Source organism: Procambarus clarkii, chromosome 62, assembly GCF_040958095.1.
Source record: "Procambarus clarkii isolate CNS0578487 chromosome 62, FALCON_Pclarkii_2.0, whole genome shotgun sequence".
Lineage (NCBI taxonomy): Eukaryota > Metazoa > Arthropoda > Malacostraca > Decapoda > Cambaridae > Procambarus > Procambarus clarkii.
Window position 1 is genome coordinate 9,793,878 of NC_091211.1, and position 23,178 is coordinate 9,817,055.

The 23,178-nt window shown below is 41.2% G+C and overlaps 1 protein-coding gene across 1 annotated transcript; it reads right to left on the reverse strand.

Annotated features, from left to right (window-relative positions):
• Positions 1 to 14,770: 14,770 nt before the first annotated feature.
• Positions 14,771 to 22,860, reverse strand: LOC138354315 (major centromere autoantigen B-like). The gene is made up of 3 exons (XM_069308463.1): positions 22,806 to 22,860; positions 20,907 to 20,998; positions 14,771 to 14,977 (listed from the first exon to the last, which is right to left on the reverse strand). The coding sequence occupies exons 1-3, from the start codon at positions 22,858 to 22,860 to the stop codon at positions 14,771 to 14,773; spliced, it is 354 nt and encodes a 117-aa protein (XP_069164564.1).
• Positions 22,861 to 23,178: the final 318 nt, after the last annotated feature.

The following is a 23,178-nucleotide window of genomic DNA, read 5'->3' on the forward strand; positions in this document are numbered from 1 at the left end:
ATAACCTATTATAAACTATCAAATACATTCCACATTCTAAAAACCCGTTGTCGTTTAGCAAAGTCACAAAAGCTGGTCCGGTATAGGGATAGAGAATGGTCTGCTATTAACAAATAGGTGTTAAGGCTCCACTGCAACCCGACTGTTCAATAATGGCATCACAATGAGCAATGAATCCCTTGCATGCTACTTATCAGTGTGGTCTATTTAATGTTATTATTAAAAAAATGGCTAGACTATCCATCCCCACCTAACCTAACTTCATCAAAAACTTAAATAGCGACCCAAATGTCGTACCGCAATTTGAGCATAATCGTACATCTGGCAGCTCAGCGGATTAGTATCAATGTTTATAGGCTAGTCAACTGTCCTCACATCTGTCAAATAGCTGTCCAAATGTTGCACCACAATTCATCCATCTAGCAACTCAGCTGGATGGTAGCCACTATATTCATAGGCTAATCATTTATACACGTCAAAAATCCTAGTCCTGCTACTCGAATCACCTAACTTGTTTCTAAACCAACAGTCACAAATACATGCATGCGTACCAACACATACTCAACAACCCTTATGCGCATAGATAATAGCCTGTTTTTGCCACTCTTGCCACATTAATCAGATGTAATTTATGCTATATGAATCCAATACATTTACACAAGAGATATGACATTTATGCACAAACTTACTGACTTCACCTTACCTCCACCTGCCCTAACATAACTAAGGCTAGAACCAATAAGTCTGTTGGATGGTGTGCCTAAATAAATATGGATGAAATGATTGAGGAGGATCTAACAAGGATGTATTAATAAGGCATTAAGAACATGGACATATGTCAGATGAATAGTATAGCACTTATAATGTTGAAATATTAATGGAAAATGTATGTGTGTTTTTATATTGAGGATGTCAGACGTACCATTCATTCATGTTAAATTCTGACTTTAGGGGGAGTTGGTTAAACTCAGCACATTATAATTAATCTCTTAAACATACCTAGAAAAATATTATGCAAATTGTGTATAGTTTAGCCTAGTTGGCTGTGATTGTATTCGTACAGATAGCATAATAATTATATTAGAGCAAGTTGTGTATTATGTAATAATGTACAGTTTATATTCCTGCAAATTGTGTATTGTTTGTGCAAGTTGTGTACTAAATGCATATGTTTTTTTGTGTGTGTATTTGTGGAATTGTGTAGTTCTGTATTTAATGTATATGCGCTAGTTATGTATTGTTTATACAATACTAGTTGAGTAGTGATTAAATTTTTGTGTAAGTTGTGTATTACTTGTGTATATGTTGTAATTGTATTTCTGTGTGAATTGTGTATTTGTGCTAGTTGTATATTTATATATTTGGGTTGATTATATATTGCAAGTATTTATGCTGGATAAGTATTTGATTGTATTTAGTCAAGTTGTGTAATAATAATAATGAACAAATGTATAACAATTGCGCAAGTTGTGTATTAATTGCGCAAGTTGTGTATTAATTGCGCATGTTGTGTAATTGTATATGTATGAATTATGTATTTACACATGTTGTGTACTGATTGTCATTGCGCAAGTTATGTAATTATACAGCAACTTTGCTTGTATTAATTGTACAAAGATGTGTAATAATTACACAATTTGTGTAATAATTGTCCTTGTTTTATAATCGTTTTGTGCGAATAGTTCATTTTACGCAAGTTGTGTTTTTGAATTTTGCTTAAATGGAACTGGTGCAACTGTATTTTTTGTGTGAATTGTGTATTTGTGTAAGTTCTGTATATGTAATCGGAAAAATAGATCTTCATGTGCAAGTGTGTAAGTGAATTTTGGTTTATGAGACGATGTGTGTTTTTTTGTGAGAATTATGTTCATGGAATTGTGTAAGTTTAGTGGAAGCGCATTTTTTATTGTATGGGCATGTACGCAATTTGTTATAGTTATGCAAATACCATGCTCCGTGGTGTAGTGGTAAGAAACTCGCCTGGCGTTCCGCGAGCGCTTTATCATGGGTTCGTATCCTGGCCGGGGAGGATTTACTAGGCGCAAATCCTTAACTATAGCCTCTGTTTAACTCAACAGTAAAATGTGAACTTGGTTGTAAAAACGATTCTTCTCGGTGGGGATCGTATTCCAGGGACCTGCCCGAAATGCTACGCGTACTAGTGGCTGTACAAGAATGTAACAACTCTTGTATATATCTCAAAACAAAAAAATGCTTTCTGTAACTGTTATACTTTGAGTGTATATAATATTTGTGTAAATGGTATATTTTGTGTGCAACTGATATATATTGTATATAAATGACATATTTTGTCTATAAATGACATATTTTGTGTATGAATGGCCTATTTTGTGTGTAAATGATATATTTTATGTGTAAATTATATATTTTGTGCATAAATGTCATATCTGGTGTGTAAATGTTGTATTGGATTCATGTAGCATAAATTACATTTGATTAATGTGGCAATAGTGGCAAAAACAGGCTATTGTCTATGTGTGTAAGGGTTGTTGAGTATGTGTAGGTACGCATGCATGCATTTATGATTGTTGGTTTAGAAACAAGTCAACTGATTCGCATAGCAGGATTAGCATTTTTGACGTGTAGAAATGATTAGCCTATGAATATAGTGACTAGCATCCAGCTGAGTTGCTAGATGGATGAATTGTGGTGCGACATTTGGATAGCTATTTGACGGATGTGAGGACAGTTGACTATCCTATCAACATATCTACTAATCCGCTGAGCTGCCAGATGAACGATTATGCTCAAATTGCGGTACGACATTTGGGTCGCTATTTTAGTTTTTGATGAAGTTAGGTTAGGTGGGGATGGATAGTCTAGCCATTTTTTAATAATAGCATTCAATAGACCACACTGAAAAGTAGCATGCTAGGGCCTCATTGCTCATCTTTGTGACGTCATAGTTGAATTGTCGGGTTGCAGTGGAGCCTTAACACCTATTTTTTTTAATAGCAGACCATTCCCTATCCATATACCGGACCAGCTCTTGTGACTTTGCTAAACAACAACGGGTTTGTAGAATGTGGAATGTATTTGTTTGTGTATAATAGGTTATGTTACGATGGTTCGATAATATAGGCCTGACGAGTTGAATAACAGAAAAATATGATCAATGATACAATTAGCCAGATATGAGTGGTTACAAGGCATTATGACATAGCCTGTGATGCCACTTGGAGAGAACAGTAGAGATTGAGGAATGTGCTAATGAGAGACAGGGTCCTTCCATGGAACCGATTGTAACATTATATTTTAAAGTAACGTGCCCTATTGGTGGATCAAACCGCATTAAGTATTAAAATATCAGAATGAAGGTAACTGCAGAAGGTCTATTTTTCAAAACATGTGAGGCTGCTTTTACTCAATGCAGTTCATATATATATATATGAACACTGAATGAGTATTTTGATTTGTTATATGCTACAGTAAGGTGAGGGGGGTATGTTTTCGAGCGATTGCGAGACGTACATAGGACAAGCAGTGAAGGAGGAATTAAATAAAAGTGTCTGAGTGTTGGTGTAGCCTTTTTTTTAAATTATATGTATTTGGATTACTACTGAATCCCCTGTTGAAGTCACCGTGTCTGGGGGGAGAGTTCTGGTTTCATACAAAATGGGGGATAGCGAATTATCATTTGTATTCTCCCTATGCTCGATAAGCAATCCTTCAAAAAAGATCGACAAAACTTAAATTACATTCTCTAGAAATGCAAAGAAATATGGGGTGATATGATATAGGTGTGAGTGAATGGAATTGAAAAAGGGGGATATAAATAGCCCATTAAAAATATCGCACGAGACAGAAAACGAAACAATGGGTATTAATTGGATATGTTTCAGATTTGGCAAAAAGGCCTGGGCAAATACTGCTTTGGTAATAGGGGTGAATGGTGAGATACATGTTAGTTCATGCTCTGTGATGCTCCCCTTTGTTTCATATGAATGGATTTTATTCCTGTGCTCAATATACGATCCATGGCCAGACACTAAATATAAAGCTTCTAGATACGTAAAGGGAATAAATAGGACCTCCTGAATATTAATAGAGTTACATTATTGATGTGAATAAATGGAGATGAAAAGGAATATTGATTGGAAATAGACCTACTGACGCTCATCATCTAATAGCAACAGTTGATGTTCTAGTTAACATAGTAGTACTAGGCATCCATCAGTCTCAGGAGACTATGGAGTTGCACTCTGGTGTCGGCCTGGTCTGGAGTGGTCCCACCAGGGCGCAAAGCCAGGGTAGGTTGATTCGGGGGAGAAGCTGTTACCCAGTGTTATGATCCCAGGCAGCTGAAAAACGAGTCTCCCCTTTGAGAATTATTCTATCGAGCCTGACCTGACTAGAAGGTCTAGGAAATATGGAGGTGATAACACAGATGTAAAATAGTTGGTTGGATTTAATAAACAATTTGAGATTATGGGCAGTGAATAAGAAAATAGATAAATGACTGGTTAGGAGATGTGGATAAATTGCTGGAGGCATGAGGCTCCCCTTCTGGAGGGCTTTGACCTCACTTGAGTGCCAAACATCGCAGGGGGAAGCCGTGCTCCATTTGAGCTCCCGTCAGAAAGGAACCCCTAGTGATATATCTCCAAGAGAAGAGAAGTGTGCAGACGTGCCAGCTGTGGAATCGAGCTGGGAACGTTGTGGTTTCAAGTCCTGGACGGCGAGGAGTGTTTATTAAGCCGCCCAGAGACATTATCGTGGGCCGTGGGAGTGCCCTAACCAGACTCCATAAGAGGGAGGAGCGCCCTCGACCAGACAATCTGTGGTTTGTCTTTGGGGAAGAAGTTGCTGAGAACTTCGAAGCCAGCACAAAGGGAGCAGTTGATGAGACTCCAAGGTAGTGGAGCAGAGGACCTCGAGCTGTGAGGAGAAGCAGTGAAGAGGAGTGTCACGTGCTTCTGTAGAGGTGGTGAAGCACCATAGTTGCTGAGGAAAACTTCAGGGTGCAGCAGCCTGGAGGAGCTGCAGAGGATCCTGGTAGTTAAACCCAGAACAACCTGAAGAGATCAGGGTAGTGAACTTCCAGATGTGGAAGGGAAGTTCTAAATGATTACTTGTAGGGAGGTGATAGAGTGTTTGGTTGTCATTAGCGTGCAAGACGCAGTAAAAGGTGAGTGATTGTTTGCCATTCTTGTGCCAAGGAGTGTTTATACTGAAGTTTAGAGTTAGTCATAGGCTGGATTACCTACAGATGTATGTGTTCTAAGACTGATAGGGTGATCGATTGATCATTGTTGTGTACCAAGGAACGTTTATACTGATATATATATGTTATAGCACTCATACGCTGATTTTCCTTGTACATGTTTATAGATATATATATATATTCTCTTGCTGATAGTGCAACATTGTATTATAAGGCTTGATCTACTTGAGGAGGTTGGTAATATTAGGTGGTGAATCGGGAGATATGATACCACTTGATAAGCAGATGATAGAGTTCTGATGGGGCTGGAGTGCAACCTGACTGAAATAGTATAGAGTGTAGGATTCATTATTATTATATGTGTGTATGTATTGTGTATGTGCTTTGTCCAGTAAATTTATTCAAATTTGCTGGTGTTTGCCCTTGTCCTAGTGAGGCTTCCCAGGATGTAGTAAAGAAGGAGAGAGAGAAAGAAAGAACCAAGAACCACTAATGTGGACAGGGTAGAACAGAAAACTAATAAGTCAAAGGGGATTGAGAAGATCACATCACATAAGGAGAGAGTGGGGAGCCACAGCGGCTCGAGTGGGTGTGTGCACGTGACAACGAGGCTAAGTATTGGAGCCGCATCCCCTAAACGTGTGACGTTGAGCCCCTCTTCAAGAGCCAGAAGCGCCCAGGGTGATCTCCTGGTAAAGTATAAGCACTCTACCGAGTTGTGGGTTGGGTTGTCCAGAAAGAAGGCTCAAGAACGACAACACCACCAACCCACACTATACAATAAATTGGGGGCCTGTGTCTGGGAGAGTGAACTGACACACCCACACCCTGTCCAAGAGCGGATTCGTACATCCCTTGTCAAAATAGATACACTGTGTGACCGCAGGTGTATATTTTCTCTCTTGGGAAGACTCACATGACAAGATGGATAAGGTGCAAGCGTTTGTGGAGTCAGGCAAGCCTGAGGACTTGGAAGGTTGCACGAGGGATCAATTAAATCAAATAGCAGAAAAATGTGGCATTAGGTTGAAAGCATCTAAAGTAGCTGGGATGAAGGACGAGATCCTGAGGCAGTTAAGAGCCAAAAGTGAAACGGCAGAGCAAGGAGCCCAAAAAGAAGCTGAAAGGAGGATGATGGGCAGGATGAAGTGAGATCCCAGGGATCGAGTAGGAGCAGCAAGAGTAGCCACAGTAGCAGGAGTAGCCGGAATAGGAGCTTGGAGAGATTCCAGTTAGAGCTCTAGATGCAGCGTGAGAACAAGGAGAGAGAGTTCCAGCTGGAAAAGATGAAGTTAGAACTCCAGATGAAAAAAAAGGAGAAAAAGAGGAAACCAGACTGGAGGTAGAAAAAGAGGAAGCCAGGCTAGAGGTGGAAAAAGAAAAAAGAGAAAGCCAGGCTAGATGTGGAGAAAGAAAAAGAGAAAACCAGAATAAGGGAACTGGAGTTGGAAAAAGAGAAAGGAAAAGCCCAGGTCGAAAAACAAAAAGAGAGAGCAAAACAAATGCAGATAGAAGCGAACAGAACCTTGGCTGAACAAAGAATTGAACATGGGTTGCCAGAGTGCACCACCCAGGTATCACACTCACCAGATGTTAGGGTTAGGGAGAAGGACATTCCCTTGTTTGTTCCCGAAGAGGCAGAGAGCTTCTTCGACCATTTTGAAAAAGTAGCCAGTTTCATGGAGTGGCCACAGGAGGAATGGGCCCAACTGGTCCAGTTAAGATTGACCGGTGCAGCAATGGAGGCATACACCCAATGGTCACTAGAAGAGTGCCAGGATTATGCCACGGTAAAGAGCAGCATATTGCGCTCGTTTCAGTTAACCCCAGAAGCTTATAGGAAGCGTTTCAGAGAGATGATCAAAGTTGGAGGATGTACCTTTGCCGAGACAGCAAGGGATCTGGAAAGACGATTCCAGAGATGGATTGAGGCTGCCGGAGTAGGATCTTACGCTGACCTGAAGCAATTGATGGTCATGGAAAAGTTCTTAGAAATGATGCATCCCGAAACAAAGTTCAGATCCAAGAAGCAGGGGTAAAGGAGGTGAAAGATGCCGCAGATAGGGCAGATATGATCACGGAAACGTACAAGAGCTTGAGGGAGAACAGAGTGAGAAGCGAGGCGAGATGCAGCAATGGCAGATCCGGTGGAGTCTGGGGAGGAAGAAATTATGAAAGACCCAGAAGAGTCTGGGGTGAGAAGAATTTTGATAAATGGGCAGATAAACGTAAGTACCCTAAAACGCAGAGGAGTAGGTCGCGCACTTAGTCTGAAAGTGAGGAGGGAGGAGCTAAACGAGAAACTAATCATTATCCAGGAAATCAAGAGTCCAGTAAAACCCCACAGAGTGCTGGTAGTGTGCCTGGCCCGAGGAACTCTGATGCGAGTGGACAAGGTCAGAGCCACTCTGGTACGTATAGAAGAGACCTGTAACAAGGTCTATAGAAGTGCTCTATAGAAGAGAACTGTAACACCCAGGTGAGGTGTTACAGTTCTAACGGCTTGGGTCACGTGATGCGAGATTGTCGGCAGGGCAAGAGAGTCGTGACCCTGGCCATGTGTGACCCCCGAAGTAAATATACTAATGTGTTCCAAGACAAACCACAGAGGGTGAACTTAGTGACCGAGAGGTATAGGCCGTTCATGAGCAAAGGTTGGATCAGTATAGGAGGCCAACCTGAGGTAGAAGTTGGTATCTTAAGAGATACCGGAGCTAATCAGAGCTTGATTACGAGAAGCCTGATTGGGAATGATCGACGGTTAGCTGGCAGGAGTAAGATGAAAGTATATTGGTTATTGTCTGAGAGTGACATGCCCGTGTAACAAACTAGGCTGTTGTAAGAATTATCCAGAGTGGTTTATCGACAAAAGAGAATGGGAAGCTGAGCCCGCATGGTGACCTGACCCCCAGGGGAATTCGCGGTGGAAATACCCGACGCTTTGTTCATAGCTGCGTATAATGAATCATCCTATAGTATTCAGTAATTTAGAGAAAATTAGCCTTTATTCATTTTGCATTAAAATTGTATTGTATAATAGTACTGGATACAATATCAAGAGTATTCTAATTATTGAGTTTAAGTCACCATCAGTGACGTCACGAATCAGATCTAACTTTTAAGGCGGAGTGACCGGCGGTCATAGGTCAGCAGGGTTGACATGTCTAGTATTTCTCAAAGTTCAATTAACCATTTTGGGGATCGGGAACAGCTCTGCCGTTAGATGTTTGTAATTTAATTCAGTAAAATAATTCAACCAGTCTGGATCAATTAAGTACAACAGAGGTTAATTGTTATAACTTAAACCTGGCTAGTAACTTGGTAAAACTTTGACTAGGCGGAAGGATACAATGTTCTAGTCTGGGCTAGGCCAGACGAGGAAAAAATCAGTGTGATCTGCCGAGCAGCTGGGAGAGGTCAAACATCTTACCTCTCCCCAAGACCAGCCCAACATCCTTAGCTGGAAAACATAGAGGTACAGTTGCTATGGTTATGTATAGAAATAGTCTCATTTGCCAGTCAGGTCAAGTAGGGAGTGTTAAAGTGATAGGGAGTGAACATATTTAGATTTTGTTTTAGTTTTCTTTTAATAAATTAAATTTGTTATTAATTTGCATTTTATTGTTTCCATTTGGTTATGTGTATACTTGTCCTGGTCACGTGGTCCACACGAGGCAGAGTTGGATTGGGCGCCGATTCTAACATCGAATCATTCCCGTGTAATTAATTCCACACTCAAGGTCATCGTTTATAGTGGGGATCAAGCCCCAAGGTTGATTAATTAGCGTGATCGATCCAGACCTCGATCATTGCTCTTGTGTTACTGGTCTGGTGGTGGCAGCGTAGAGGCGACTCTAGGGTTTTGCTCAGAGCCTAGGTCACGTCATACTGGGTGTAGAATCCTAAGTCGGTCAATCGTCTTAGGACCACGTGGCGTGGAGTTGGCTTTGGTAAAAGTTTTGGAGTCCCTTGGTAGAGAATAAAAAGTAAGAATACGGGTAGAGGGTAAAGAAGGAAGTGAAGAGAAGAGAGAGGGAACCCGAACCCGTGTTACACCCGTTTGTACTGTCCAGCTAAGGTCGGAATATGTGTCGGCAGAGGTGATGTTGGGAGTATGCCCCGACATACCTATTCCAGGAGTCCAAGTGATCCTGGGGAATAACTTGTGCAGGACAAAGGTGTTGCCAAGAGTCATAGTGGAGACTGTGCCAGAGGAGTGCCCAGAAGGCCACGGCACGGGTGGGACACCTGAGAGTATGAACCTGACTGACATCCGAGGAGATGCGTCAGGAGACCGCCAAGCCATTGAGTACCCTGTCTCGTAGTAATGAAGGCAGAGGTGGCCGACGAGGAAGACGCTGGAGAAGATGAGACAGTGTCGATTAAACTGGTAGAAGATATCGACGTAGATATAGCGTGGTTATTTGAGGAAGGTCCGGCTCAGGAAGATGAAGTTTCGGTGAGGTCAAAAGTGAAGACGACCCAGCCGAAGAAGAATCATGTGAAGAGAGCGGACCTGAATAGAGCCCAGCCCGCTGAAATTAAGAGTCGGAAGGTGAATGCAACTGTGCTGAGTAGAAATGAAGAAGGATGTGGACATACTGAGGACGGGAGTAGAGCGTCAAGTTGTCCACGAGCACAGAGGCATTTGGATAGTGGAATTAAGTTGTTTGAGATGTCAGGAGTTGACATGTTTCACAGAAAACGTGGAGGAGAGATAGTGAAGAAGAGTAAGAGCCGAGAAAATGAAAGGAGAAGAGACAGTATGTGTGGAGAGATGCTTACGAGCACTCTAGGAGAGGTAAAGTGACATGTACGGTCGAGTGCTGTTGGGTGTAGTACAGTGCTCGAAGAAACTTTTAGGGAACGAAGAAGAGTTGAAAGAGAAGAAATGGAGTTGTATAGAGGGGAGAAGTGTGGGAAGAGGATGATGATACAAGCGTGGAGGAATAGAAGAAAGCCGAGGACTTGATGGAAGTCAAACAGGATGAGGTCTCGGATAAATGAGGAGACGAAAGGGAGGATCGTCGGTGAAGACGAGGGAGTGAAGTATTATGACAGGAGACGGAAGTATAATGGCAGTAGATGGAAGTGTGAAGATGACAGAGGAAGTACAGACAGTAGATGTCTGACTCTGGGCGTGAAGAGAAGAAGACGAGGAAATGGAGGGTGGAAACAATGAGCGGGCGTCCAAGGAGGACAGCCTAGCCAAGAGGTGCCAGAGAAGTCAGATCGTTTGTGAGAAGATCATGTTTCTGGCGAGCTGTGAACTAGATTTTGCAAATTACAAGGTGCGACCGGATGTGCAGTGTACATCGATGATATTGTAGTGTTCGCTGATTCCTGGAAGGATCACGTGGATCGACTTTTAGATTTGTTTGATCGATTGGAGAAGGCCAACATGACGATCAACTTAGCAAAAAGCGAGTTCGGGAGAGCCCGCCTGGAGTAGCTTGGATATATAGTATGGCAAGTTGAGGTTGCTCTGGTAAGAACAAAGGTGGAGGCCATTGACAACTTCCCGGTGCCCAGGAGTAAGAAAGAATTGTTGAGATACCTCGGTATGATTGGATATTACAGGAAGTTCTGTGAAAATTTCTCCACCATAGCCGCTCCTATGACGAGTTTGCTGTCAAACAGCAAGAAGTGGGAGTGGAATGGAACAGCACAAGAAACGTTTGAAAAGACCAAAAGACTGTTGACCGAGGCGCCTGTACTAGTGTCGCCAGATTTTGGAGCGCCATTTACATTATATGTAGATGCCAGTGATATAGGGGCTGGAGCTGTACTGACTGTTATGATCCCAGGTAGCCGAAAAACGAGTCTCCTCTTTGAGATTTATTCTATCAAGCCTGACCTGACTAGAAGGTCTAGAGGTCTAGGAAATATAGAGGTGATAACACAGATGTAAAATAGTTGGTTGAATTTAATAAACAATTTGAGATTATGGGCAGTGAATAAGAAAATAGATAAATGACTGGTTAGGAGATGTGGATAATTTGCTGGAGGTACAAGGCTCGCTTCTGGAGGGCTTTGATCTCACTTGAGTGCCAGACATCGCAGGGGAAAGCCGTGCTCCGTTTGAGCTCCCGTCAGAAAGGAACACCTAGTGATATATCTCCAAGAGAAGAGAAGTGTGCAGATGTGCCAGCTGCGGAATCGAGCTGGGAACGTTGTGGTCTCAAGTCCTGGACGGCGAGGAGTGTTTATTAAGCCGCCCAGAGACATTATCGTGGGCCGTGGGAGTGCCCTGATCAGACTCCGTCAGAGGGAGGAGCGCCCTCAACTAGGCAATCTGTGGTAAGCACGATTTAAGCCAGTTCGTAGTGATTACTTGTAGTTGGTCGTGTGCCCAGCGACAGTAGCAATGTTTATTGATAAGTTTGACATGTTTTGATAAGGCAGAAAGCCTAAAATAAGAGAGTGGAGAGGGAGGAACGTCCTGGAGGACGGAGCGACGTCCGTCCCCTCTGAACACTGGCAGGTGACTGAGGGAACCCAGCTCCTGACAGCGGAGGACCCTCCCAGAGTGAGTGAGGACCGCTGGGCACGGCGGAGCATGGACCAGCCCAAAATGGGGGAGTCCACTCACACAGTATGTAGAGAACAGATAAATATTATAGGCAAACATATTGTGTGGTTATTTTTGTTTATGTGTTTAAGGGGAAACATTTTTATTGGAGTGTCGATGGGTTGCAGGTTTGTCTTTGGAGAAGAAGTTGCTGAGAACTTCGAAGCCAGCACAGAGGGAGTAGTTGATGAGAGGACCTCGAACTGTGAGGAGAAGCAGTGAAGAGGAGTGTCACGTGCTTCTGTTGAGGTGGTGAAGCACCATAGTTGCTCGAGGAAACTTCATGGTGTAGCAGCCAGGAGAGCTGTGGAGGACCCTAGTAGAGGTGGCGAAGCACCATAGTTGCCCGAGGAAAACTTCATGGTGTAGCAGCCTGGGGGAGCTGCAGAGGATCCTGGTAGTTAAACCCGGAAGAACCTGAAGAGATAAGGGTAGTGAACTTTCAGATGTGGAAGGGAAGTTCTAAATGATTACTTTTAGGGAGGTGATAGAGTGTTCGGTTGTCATTAGCGTGCATGAAGCAGTGAAAGGTGAGTGATTGTTGCCATTCTTGTGCCGAGGAGTGTTTATACTGAAGTATACAGTTACAGTCGTAGGCTGGATTACCTACAGATGTATGTGTTCTAGGACTGATAGGGTGATCGATTGATCATTGTTGTGTACCAAGGAACGTTTATACTGATATATATATGTTATAGCACTCATACGCTGATTTTCCTTGTACATGTTTATAGATATATATATATATTCTCTTGCTGATAGTGCAACATTGTATTATAAGGCTTGATCTACTTGAGGAGGTTGGTAATATTAGGTGGTGAATCGGGAGATAGAATACCACTTGATAAGCAGATGATAGAGTTCTGATGGGGTTGGAGTGCAACCTGACTGAAATAGTATAGAGTGTAGGATTCATTATTATTATATGTGTGTATGTATTGTGTATGTGCTTTGTCCAGTAAATGTATTCAAATTTGCTGGTGTTTGCCCTTGTCCTAGTGAGGCTTCCCAGGAAGTAGTAAAGAAGGAGAGAGAGAGAGAGAGAGAGAGAAAGAACCAAAAACCACTACTGTGGACAGGGTAGAACAGAAAACTAATAAGTCAAAGGGGATTGAGAAGATCACATCACATAAGGAGAGAGAGGGGAGTCACAGCGGCTCGAGTGGGTGTGTGCACGTGACAACGAGGCTAAGTATTGGAACCGCATCCCCTAAACGTGTGACATTGAGCCCCTCTTCAAGAGCCAGAAGCGCCCAGGGTGATCTCCTGGTAAAGTATAAGCACTCTACCGAGTTGTGGGTTGGGTTGTCCAGAAAGAAGGATCAACAACGACAACACCACCAACCCACACTATACAATACCAGGCAGCAGGTCACCCCTCTCCACGGCGCTGAAAGTCTCCAATGGAAAGGCAAACATAGACTGGAAGTAAATAGGAGAATTAAAATTGACTAGGGATGAGGTTATTCTACATTAGGTTTCAGGGTCACTGGGGTAACGCAAAACACACGACTCATAGACCGGCTTTTTAATCCCCTTGAGCGAAATGCTAAGACCTGGAGACGAGCAATCACTCGCTGGGGTAACGAAAATGGACCGGGACATAGCCCAGCTTTTTAATCCCCTTGAACGAAATGCTGAGACCAGGAGTCGAGCAATCACTCGCTGTGGTAACGAAATATTCACGACTCATAGACCAGCTTTTTAATCCCCTTGAGCGGAATGCTGAGACCTGGAAATGAGCAATCACCCGCTGGGGTAACGAAACAGCATGGAACCATATCGCTGCCATTTAATCCCACTGGGGTAACGAAAGAGCATGGAGCCATATCGCTGCCGTTTAATCAGAATGAGGTCACGAAAAAACATGGATCCATATCGCTGCCATTTAATCTCACTGAGGTAACGAAAAAACATGGAGCCATATCGCTGCCGTTGGTAAAACTTAAAAAACACCCATGCACCATATCGCTGCCGTCGCCATTTATAACGAAAAACACACAACACATAACGCTTCCATCGGAAAAAGCAAAACGGCAGCGTTATGTGTCGTTTACCACTACTCACTTCGTCCTCTACCTCCGCATCCTCAATCCCTACCTCCTTCCAACAAGCTCCTCCACCTCCACCTCCGCGTCCTCAGGCTCCCCCACCTCCACTTCCTCGTCTTCAAACCCCACCTCCTCGCCCTCAAGCTCTTCGCCCCTCTGCGTCCTCAAGTTCCACCTCCTAGCATTCATGCTCTTCCACCTTCGCGTCCTCAAACTCCACCTCCTCGCACTCAAGCTCCTCCACCTCCATCTCTTCGTCCTCAAGCTCCTACTCCTTGCCCTCAAGCTCCTACTCCTTGCCCTCAAGCTCCTCCACCTACACCTCCGCGTCCTTAAGCTCAACTGCCTCGCCCTCTAGCTTACCCAGCTCCACCTCCTCGCCTTCAAGCTCCTCCACCTCTTCTTCAGCGTCCTTAAGTTCCACCTCCAACTCCGCGCCTCAAGCTCCTCAACTTCCAACTCCGCGTCTCCAAGCTCTACCTCCACGCCTTCAAGCTCAACCACTTTCGCGTCCTCAAGCTACACCTCCTCGCTTTTAAGCTCCTCCACCTCCACCTCCGCGTTATTAAGCTCCACCTCCTAGCCCTCAAGCTCCTCTACCTCTGCGGCCTCAAGCTTTACCTCCTCGCTCTCAAACTCTTCCCCCTCCGCGTCCTTAAGTTCCACCTCCTAGAGATCCTGCTTCTCCACCTTCGCATCCTCAAGCTCCACCACCTCCTCCTCGGCGTCTTCAAGCTCCACTCTCGCCTTCAAGCTCATCCACTTCCACCTCCGGGTCCTCATGCTCCACCTCTGCGGCCTTAAGCCACACCACTTCTACCTACGCGTCCTTAAGTTCCACCTCCTCGCCCTCAATCTCCTCCACCTCTATATCAGCGTTCTTCATCTCCACCTCCTCGACTTCAAGCTCCTCAACCTCCACCTCCGTGTCCTGAACCTCCACTGCCTCCCACTCAAGCTGTTCTACTCCACCTCCGCGTCCTGAAGATTCATCTCATCACCTTCAAGTTCCTCCAACTCCACCATCGCGTCCTCAGATTCCACCTCTTTGCTCTCAAGCTCCTCCACCTCCTCGCCCTCAAGCTCTTCCACCTCCACTTCCGCGTCCTCAACCTCCACCTCCTCGCCCTCAAGCTCTTCCACCTCCACTTCCACGTCCTCAACCTGCACCTGCTCGTGTAATGGAGGGTGGGGGAAATAGCTCTCTTTAGTCCATTGTCCCCCCCCCCCTCCCCCAGTTAACTAACGAGGGCGGGGGGAAACAGTTCTCTTTTGTCAATTATTCGCCCTCAATTAACTATCCTAGAGTTCCCCCAGAGCTCCTACTACAACCTCTCTAGTTCAACACCTTGTAACCTAGGTATTTGATTACCTAGGTGCTACAACTACAAGGTGCCGTAACTTGATCAGCTACCCGCAAACTCTACAGAAACTCTAGAAACATTTCACTGCCACAAACGTATAAGAGAACGAAAGGAAAGAGATGAATAATGAAGTAATTAGTGAGGGTTCGGGGTGAGAGAGGTAGGGAGGAGTAGGTGGGAGGAGTAAGGAAGGGTCGTCAGGTGAAAGGGAAAGGGGGAGAGAGGGTACGGAGATGAATAGGAAGTAGTGGTAGAGGTAAAAGGGTAGATAGGTAGAAGTAGAAAAGTAGATAGTAGAAGTAGACAGGCTGCCACCATCCATTCTGATCAGTACATACAAGACAAGGAATGGAACTCCTCTGAATCAAAATATGTTATTAGCATGTGTCAACTGGAATCATGTTCCAGGCAAGATTCTTTTATTTAATCACTCCAGAGAACTCTACACTCTAGTTTGCATATTGTATCCAAAAATCCCAGATCTAGGAACAATTAAAATCAGATTACAAGTAAAGTGAATCAAGTATATATTTCTCAATAATTCATCAAGTATATTTATCAGGATAGATATCCGAATTCAAGCAATCAAACTGAAGGTTCACTATTACTATACAAAGTCAGTCCTTACCCAAGAATTCGGGCCGCCTAAAACAGGCGGCTTGTTTGAAGGACCCACTGGCTAGCCGCCTGCAATTATGAGCTTAGCAGAAACAAGGTGAACTTCACATGACCTGACCTTGGTCATTTGGTGGTCATTAACACTCTAAAGGTGTGACTATCAGGCCGACAGAATGGCGCCTCGCAAATCCTTGTCTGTGACTCATGAACTATATATATCTATCTATATATATATATAAATGTAAATGTTCGTTTGATCAAAATCTCTAATCTCCGAAAGTTCTTCACCGATTGCTTTGAAATTTTCACACAATGTTCCATTCGCATTCAAGCAGGTTTTTATATACATACTATATAGATGTCACGTCTGTCACGGAAAAAAATATGTTTTTTTCTGAAAAACTGTGATTTTCATGTATTTTTCATGCGAGGGAAATCTTCGAAACCTCTTTACCGATTGCTTTGAAATTTTGACACAACATTGCATTCAAATAGGCGCATGTTTTTATATACCTACTATATATATGCCTCACCTGGGACAGGAAAAAAACATGCTGTTTTTGAAAAACGCCGCCATCTGTTGGACGTAAGAGCAACTCACTCTATAATCTCCGAAATTTCTTCACTAATTGCTTTGAAATTTTGACACAACATTCCTTTAAAATTCGCGTGTGTTTTGATGTACCTACTATAAAGATGCCACACCTGTGACGGGTAAAAACATGCTTTTCTTGAAAAACAGAGCCATCCCTGTTGGACGTAATAGCAACACAGGTTGAACTAAATATGTTACGATTACATTTCAATGTTTCCGATTGCATTGATAAAGTGAATTTTCATAGATTTCAATTTATTTTCATTTTGATTTAATTATTTTGTGTAACATGGCATTGAGCTTTGTTGTTTAGCATACCATTCATTTCGTGAGTATAGTTTATTTTATATTTTTTCATTGTTTTTCATTTCGTTTTCTTAACTGTTCTTATTTTTCAGTGCAATTGGTGGTGGAATTGAGCTGTGTCGATTGATCTGCGTATTAATTGAAATATTTTGTTATTATTTTTTTTTGTTTTGTTTTTAAAACAAGAAAATGGACAATATGTATATTTCACAGCTGCAAATGTGCAACAAATAGCTATGAATCCACCAGCTACAATGTTAACTGTTTTCTTAACTTTATGTCAAAATGACGCATTTGCGAAAACACTGCTGAATACGGAAGTGCCTCCGTATTACATATGGAATGATAGCAGGAAAACATTTGAAAGATGCAGAAGAGGAGAGCGAGTCGACGGACAACCTGGCATATTTAAATAAACTACGATAGGCCCACTGTACACCGTGCATCCCAATCAGGATGAATGCTTCTTTATTCGCATGCTGTTGGTAAATGTGCTCGGTCCAACGTCTTTCCAGCAATTGAGATTTGTCAACGGCGTTACACATACCACTTTCAGTAGTGCATGTCAAGCTCTGTATTTATTGGAGAACGACCGACACTGGGATGTATGCATTAATGATGTGTCAAACACGTCACATCCAAATCAAATTCGTGCATTGTTTGCAGTCATACTGACCGCCTGCTTTCCTTCATCTCAAACAGAGTTATAGGAGAAATATAAATTACAATTAGATTAAGATGTTGTCCGTCGAATACGCAAAGAAAATTCAAATATGAACATGGATTTCACAGCAGAAATCTACAGCGAAGCGTTGATAATGATTAAGGATTTATGCTTAGAAATTACGAACATATTTCTCAATCGATAGGGAATACTGTCACCGAATCGATCTGCTGCTGCTTCGTTCGATGTAGAATTGCGTCGTGAAAAAAATTACAACAAGAGTGATCAATGAACATAAGACAATGTTTTATGTGCAATCAAATATTCCCAAGCTAACGCTTGAGCAAAAAGACATTAACAATCAAATAATTTAAACTGTCAATAACAGGCTTGGAGAAATCTTCTTAGACGCGCCAGGAGGAACTGGTAAAACCTTTCTAATTAGATTGATTCTGGCAGCAATTCGATCCCAAAATGGCATAGCCTTAGCTCTTGCATCGTCCTGAATAGTTGCGACATTGCTACCAGGTGGAAGAACTGCTCATTCGGTTTAGAAATTGACGTTGAACATGAAATTCATTGAAACTCCCACGTACAACATTTCCAAAGCATCCGGCATGGGAAAAGTATTGCAGAAATGCAAACTTATTGTTTGGGATGAATGCACAATGAACTACAAAAAAATCGCTCAAGGCTCTTGATCGATCATTGCAAGATTTGTGTGGAAACGTCAGACCATTTGGTAACACATTAATATTGCTTGCAGGAGATTTCAGGCAAACATTACCTGTAATTCCTTGATCGACACCAGCGGACAAAATAAATGCTTGCCTGAAATACTCTACTTTGTGACGCCACGTAAAGACATTTAAACTAACTACAAATATGCGTGTAGTTATGTATCTACTGCAAAACGATCCATCAGCTGAGATATTCTCACATAAATATCTAGAAATTGGGAACGTAAATGGACCGGTTGATCTGACCTTAGGACGAATTTTATTGCCTCATAACTTCTGCAATTTAGTGACATCAAAAGAAGTATTGATTGAAAAAGTATTTCCCAATATTGAAACCAATTATAAGAATTGTGGGAAATTTTACCCACCACATGTATATTATTTTCGAAGAAATGTATAATTTCTTTATCATATCAAAATCACATCAAAATCATATCTAAATCATATCAGAATCATAACAGAATCACCATAGATTCATTATACATCTTGATCCAAGATGACAATGCCACTTGGATCACATACACCATAGGGCCCTATAGATGCCTACGTGACTTTATGCGTGATGTCTCAAGGATCCAGAAACTTCTAGAAGGATTTCTTATTTAAAAAACTGTTGGAACATAATCAATATCCGGTAGGGATTATAAATCGAATCCTTAATAAGAATCGGTGGTACTATCAAGTACTACTTACAATCTTTAAATGCTATATCTAATTATATTATATTCACATCTTATCTCAATCATATGTCTAGACAGTAAAAATAATCAATCAATATTCATTGTAAGCTACCCTTCTCAAAGGAGAGGGAGGAGCCAACTCGGGACAAAGGGGACCGACGGGAGCTCCCCGGGCCAGAACACATTTGTTGACAAAACAGTGAAAACGTATCACGGTGCCTTGCAGACATTACTTAGTTCAGGACACTTTATCGAATTATCTTTATCAGCAGTGATTACTCTCTAGAACTGGGGGAGTACCTGGACACTATATACAAGGAATATTCCTAGAAAATTTATATCTAAATAAGTGTACAGTGGAGCTCACAAAGTGACTCTGCCTCCACCTCAACTATCATCCTTCTGCAACTGCAATTAAGGACAATCACGTAGCAACGCTACTAGATCATCATACAGCAAAGCTGTGATATAAAATATCGTGCCTAGCTTGGCAAGAGAGAGAGTTATACAGTCTGGCATACCATCAGACAGGCACCCCGACAGTCAGGGAAATATATTGAATGTTATTACAGTAGTGTATTAGTTGGCCAATTGTATGCTTGTATAACTTTAATATTCCAACAAGTCTGTTTGTCAGTTATAGAACGAAGCAATGCCTCATATTTAAGTAAGTTTATTAATATTGTAGTGCAGCAGTTGAATCTTCTCTATGCACAAAACTTCATGAGTGTCCCTTGTGTGGTAGAAGATTTAGTCACGGTAACAAAATCTCATGAATGTCCATTGTGTGGGAAAAGATTTAACCAGGCTGACTGAACCTCTTTATATAAATTGAATATAAATATATCTAAATGTATACTTGAATATATAAATTAAGCTAACAATTACTTGCTTAGTTATCTTTAATTTATTATATAAGTTCATTTAATTGAATATAATTTCTAGTACTTGGTTAACAGTACTTAGACTACTTTTAACGTCATTTATCATACTTCTACAATTTAAATTGTTGTTTATAGTATAAGAATATATTGGCTGTTGATAGTTATGGTACTAGGCTAGACTATGTTTTGTTTGAATCTCTGATTTAAACAGAACCAGTCTTCAGTCATAGAACTGAATTTATTAAATCTTATTCTTGTATAAAATACAAGCTGATGTGAGATACCTGTCGGCAGGTGGACTGTGGATCTTCAATCAACCTATCCACTAATTCATTCACCCCACCTGCCCCTTACAGCCCACAATCCGTCATTAGGGAAAGAGGAGCTAGGATTTACGGCCCTAGCTAGAGACTTTAGTTGAATTAATTTGTAACCAGTAAATTTTAATTTAGTTCAGTACAAGTCCCTGGTAGTTCTCCTCTCATATCAATCCCAGCAGGTTTTTCCCACAAGAATCACGATTGGCTGAGTGAACTAGCTATTCATGTTACCAAAAACAAAACATCTAAGACCTTAACAATATTATTCAGTCTAACATTCAAAGCGAGGCAGTCACATATAAGACCGTCGACACTGTTGAGGAAGCAGATGAAGCAGTTAATTATGCAACAGAATGTTTTAATTCACTCGATCTGTCAGGGATACTATTACACGTACGACAATTGAAAATAGGCTTGCCAATTATCATGTTGCGAAATATCAACCAGTCAAAACTTTGCAACGCCACGCGCCTTGCAGCAAAAAAATTAATCAGCAACATCGTAAAAGCAACAATCTGACAGGACCTTTCAAAGGGAAAGATGTCCTCATTCCTCGCATTCCTATGATTCCAACAGATATACCATTTCACTTGAAGAGATTGTAATTTCCAATTCGATTGTCATTTGCAATCACAATCAACAAAGCTCAGGGCCAATCTTTAGAATTGTGCTGTTTATATCTAGACACGGATTGCTTCTCACGTGGACAATTATATATTGAGTGTTCTAGAGTCGGCAAACCAGACAATCTCTATATCTCCACAGACAATGGAACAAAAAATATTGTATATCCACAAGCATTGTGAAATTAAACATATTAGAAACGTGCACTTTCTCTTTTCTTTCTTTCCCATTTAACCAGACTGAGCCACAGCAACGCGTGGCAGGTACTGCTAGTATTAAATAAAACTAAACAAAACATCTTTACGGTGTTACACTCACCCTCAAGCTCCTCCTCCTCCCCTTCCTCGTCCTCAAGCTCTTCCACCTCCACTTCCGCATCCTCAAGCTCCACCCCCTCTTGTGCAATATTAAATCTTACATACGAGATACAGTTTGTGCATACCAGTACTAACATTCAGAAGTTTTGGACGCTGACTTGGATAGACTCAATCAAATTCAGGTGCCGGTTGCGCAATATATCAACCTTTATCAAATACTCTCAAATATTTTGTGCATAATCTGCATTGTAGATGCTTCAACGTTTTCTAATGGATCAATATCATTACATGAACCGGAAAGAATATTTATATTATTTAAAAAAAAATGGAAATTTCACAATTTCAAATTTAGATATTGAATTTAATATTTCACCAATTTTTATTTTATTCATTATGGGCTCAGAATGGCATATATCGTTCATTTCCCTCAATATATATTTTAGTTTGAGAGTATAGTTACTGGAAAAAATAGTGAATGGGGCCTTTAAAATGTGTGCCAAAATTTAGATTAAAAAATGTATAACTCCCAAAGTTATGTTATTTTTAATGAACGCTATTGAGGAAACCTGATAGCTAAGAACTTTACATATTATATGTAAAAATGGCGAGAACTGCACAGAAACTGAATTTGGCAGCTTGTCTCAAAGTAGAAAATCTTGTTCATATCAGAAAAATGAAAAAAAAACTTCTCGCCAATTAATATAGTGGTTCGAATTACAAGATCTATGATCTTGTAAGTTTTAAGAAATATTGCTTGGCATTCGTATTCGAATATTTGAGAGTTTTTGGCTAATACATAAAGAAATGAACAAATAACCTCCTAAAAATACAAATTATAGTGATAAGGATAATGGGTTAATGGATATATAAGTGTAATTTATATAAGTAATGAAGCCCACATATGATCCCCATTCAGTAAAAACAACCTAAAGAAACAAAGAAAACAGAGTTTGAAGTCTGTGAATAACTCAGTCAAAATAATAAGTCTCAAGTTCTGCCACCTGTGGCTGATTTACATGTCGATCAACTTCGTTGTAATTCTACATACGTATTGACGGGTATGCATTCTTCAAGATGTAGAAGCCTCAACATTATCAGATGAGAAACTAAGGAGAAAAAAAAAATTAAAAATAAATAAAAATCCCCCCTCTCAAAAAAAAAAAATGATAGAAATAAGAAATATTGCAATTGGGCAATGTATGTATATGATATATAATACAATTCAGCAATGTACTATACTTACTCATTATTATTTGTGTGAAATTTCGTCTTCCAGTTGGCAATCAGCAATCCTAGAAGGCACCATCTACAGATCCACTTTGACTCTCCATACTTCTCCTCTTCATTGTGTGTCGGACAGGTGCTTGTATCACTTTATCGCTGCATTATTTATGAGTTCCAATAACTAGGAGTGTTATTGTTATCATCAGTACTGGTTGCGCACACTTATTTTTAATTGTATAAAATCCACTTCTTACCATATTAGGATGAAATTTTCACGACGCTGATGCTAAATAACGCGGGATTTGTTTAACAGTTTTCACTGTTTTTCATATATTAATGAATATTTTTGAGGTCCCGGCCCCTTCTGTTCAACTTTGGTTCAACGAAGCCACTGCAACTGGTAATACTTTTCACCCCTCCCCTATGTATGACTAGCTCTTGACGTATAGTTATAGTCAATATTTTTGGCCTTTCTCAAGGTGTCAAGAACATATCTTGGGTATTAAAACTTGGTGGCAATTCCATAATTCTTGCTTATTTTCTCGTCAATAAATGTTGGATTACATACTAGTAATATTCTAAATAACATGGCTGAGAACATAGAATGTTTAAACTTAATTGGGTAATTTGACAAATAATGTTCATATGAACAATGAACTTACCAGGACGACCCGAAACGTCGTGGTTTCTTCGTTTTCTGACCTGAGGTTTGTTCATCCTGCATGCATAATATTCATACAAGCAACATTGTGCGTGTGTGTGTAGGGGATATAAGTGGCACACTGTCCGGCACGTCCTAAACGTCACATAAACCACACGTGTGCCCTAACATCAATCATTTCATTTATAACGCTCCACTGGAGAAATGCAAAGAGCCAAAATAATTCAGTAAAATATATTTTTATGCGATAACTTAAAATGAAGCATGTTTACGTGTTACGTGATATCCGGTTAGGTTCATCATGGTAGATTTTTAGACTCCCTATTGTAGACTAAAGACATCCCGAGACACATTAGGTAGAGATCTACCTGTGG

Bases quoted from the DNA above. Each gene is read 5' to 3' on its own strand.
- LOC138354315 (XM_069308463.1), bottom strand. From the start codon at position 22,860: ATGAACAAACCTCAGGTCAGAAAACGAAGAAACCACGACGTTTCGGGT. The intron at 20,999-22,805 runs GTAAGTTCATTG...ATATTGCACAAG, and splicing joins CGACGTTTCGGGTCGTCCTG to AGGGGGTGGAGCTTGAGGAT. The intron at 14,978-20,906 runs GTAAAGATGTTT...TTACACGAGCAG, and splicing joins TTGAGGGTGAGTGTAACACC to GTGCAGGTTGAGGACGTGGA.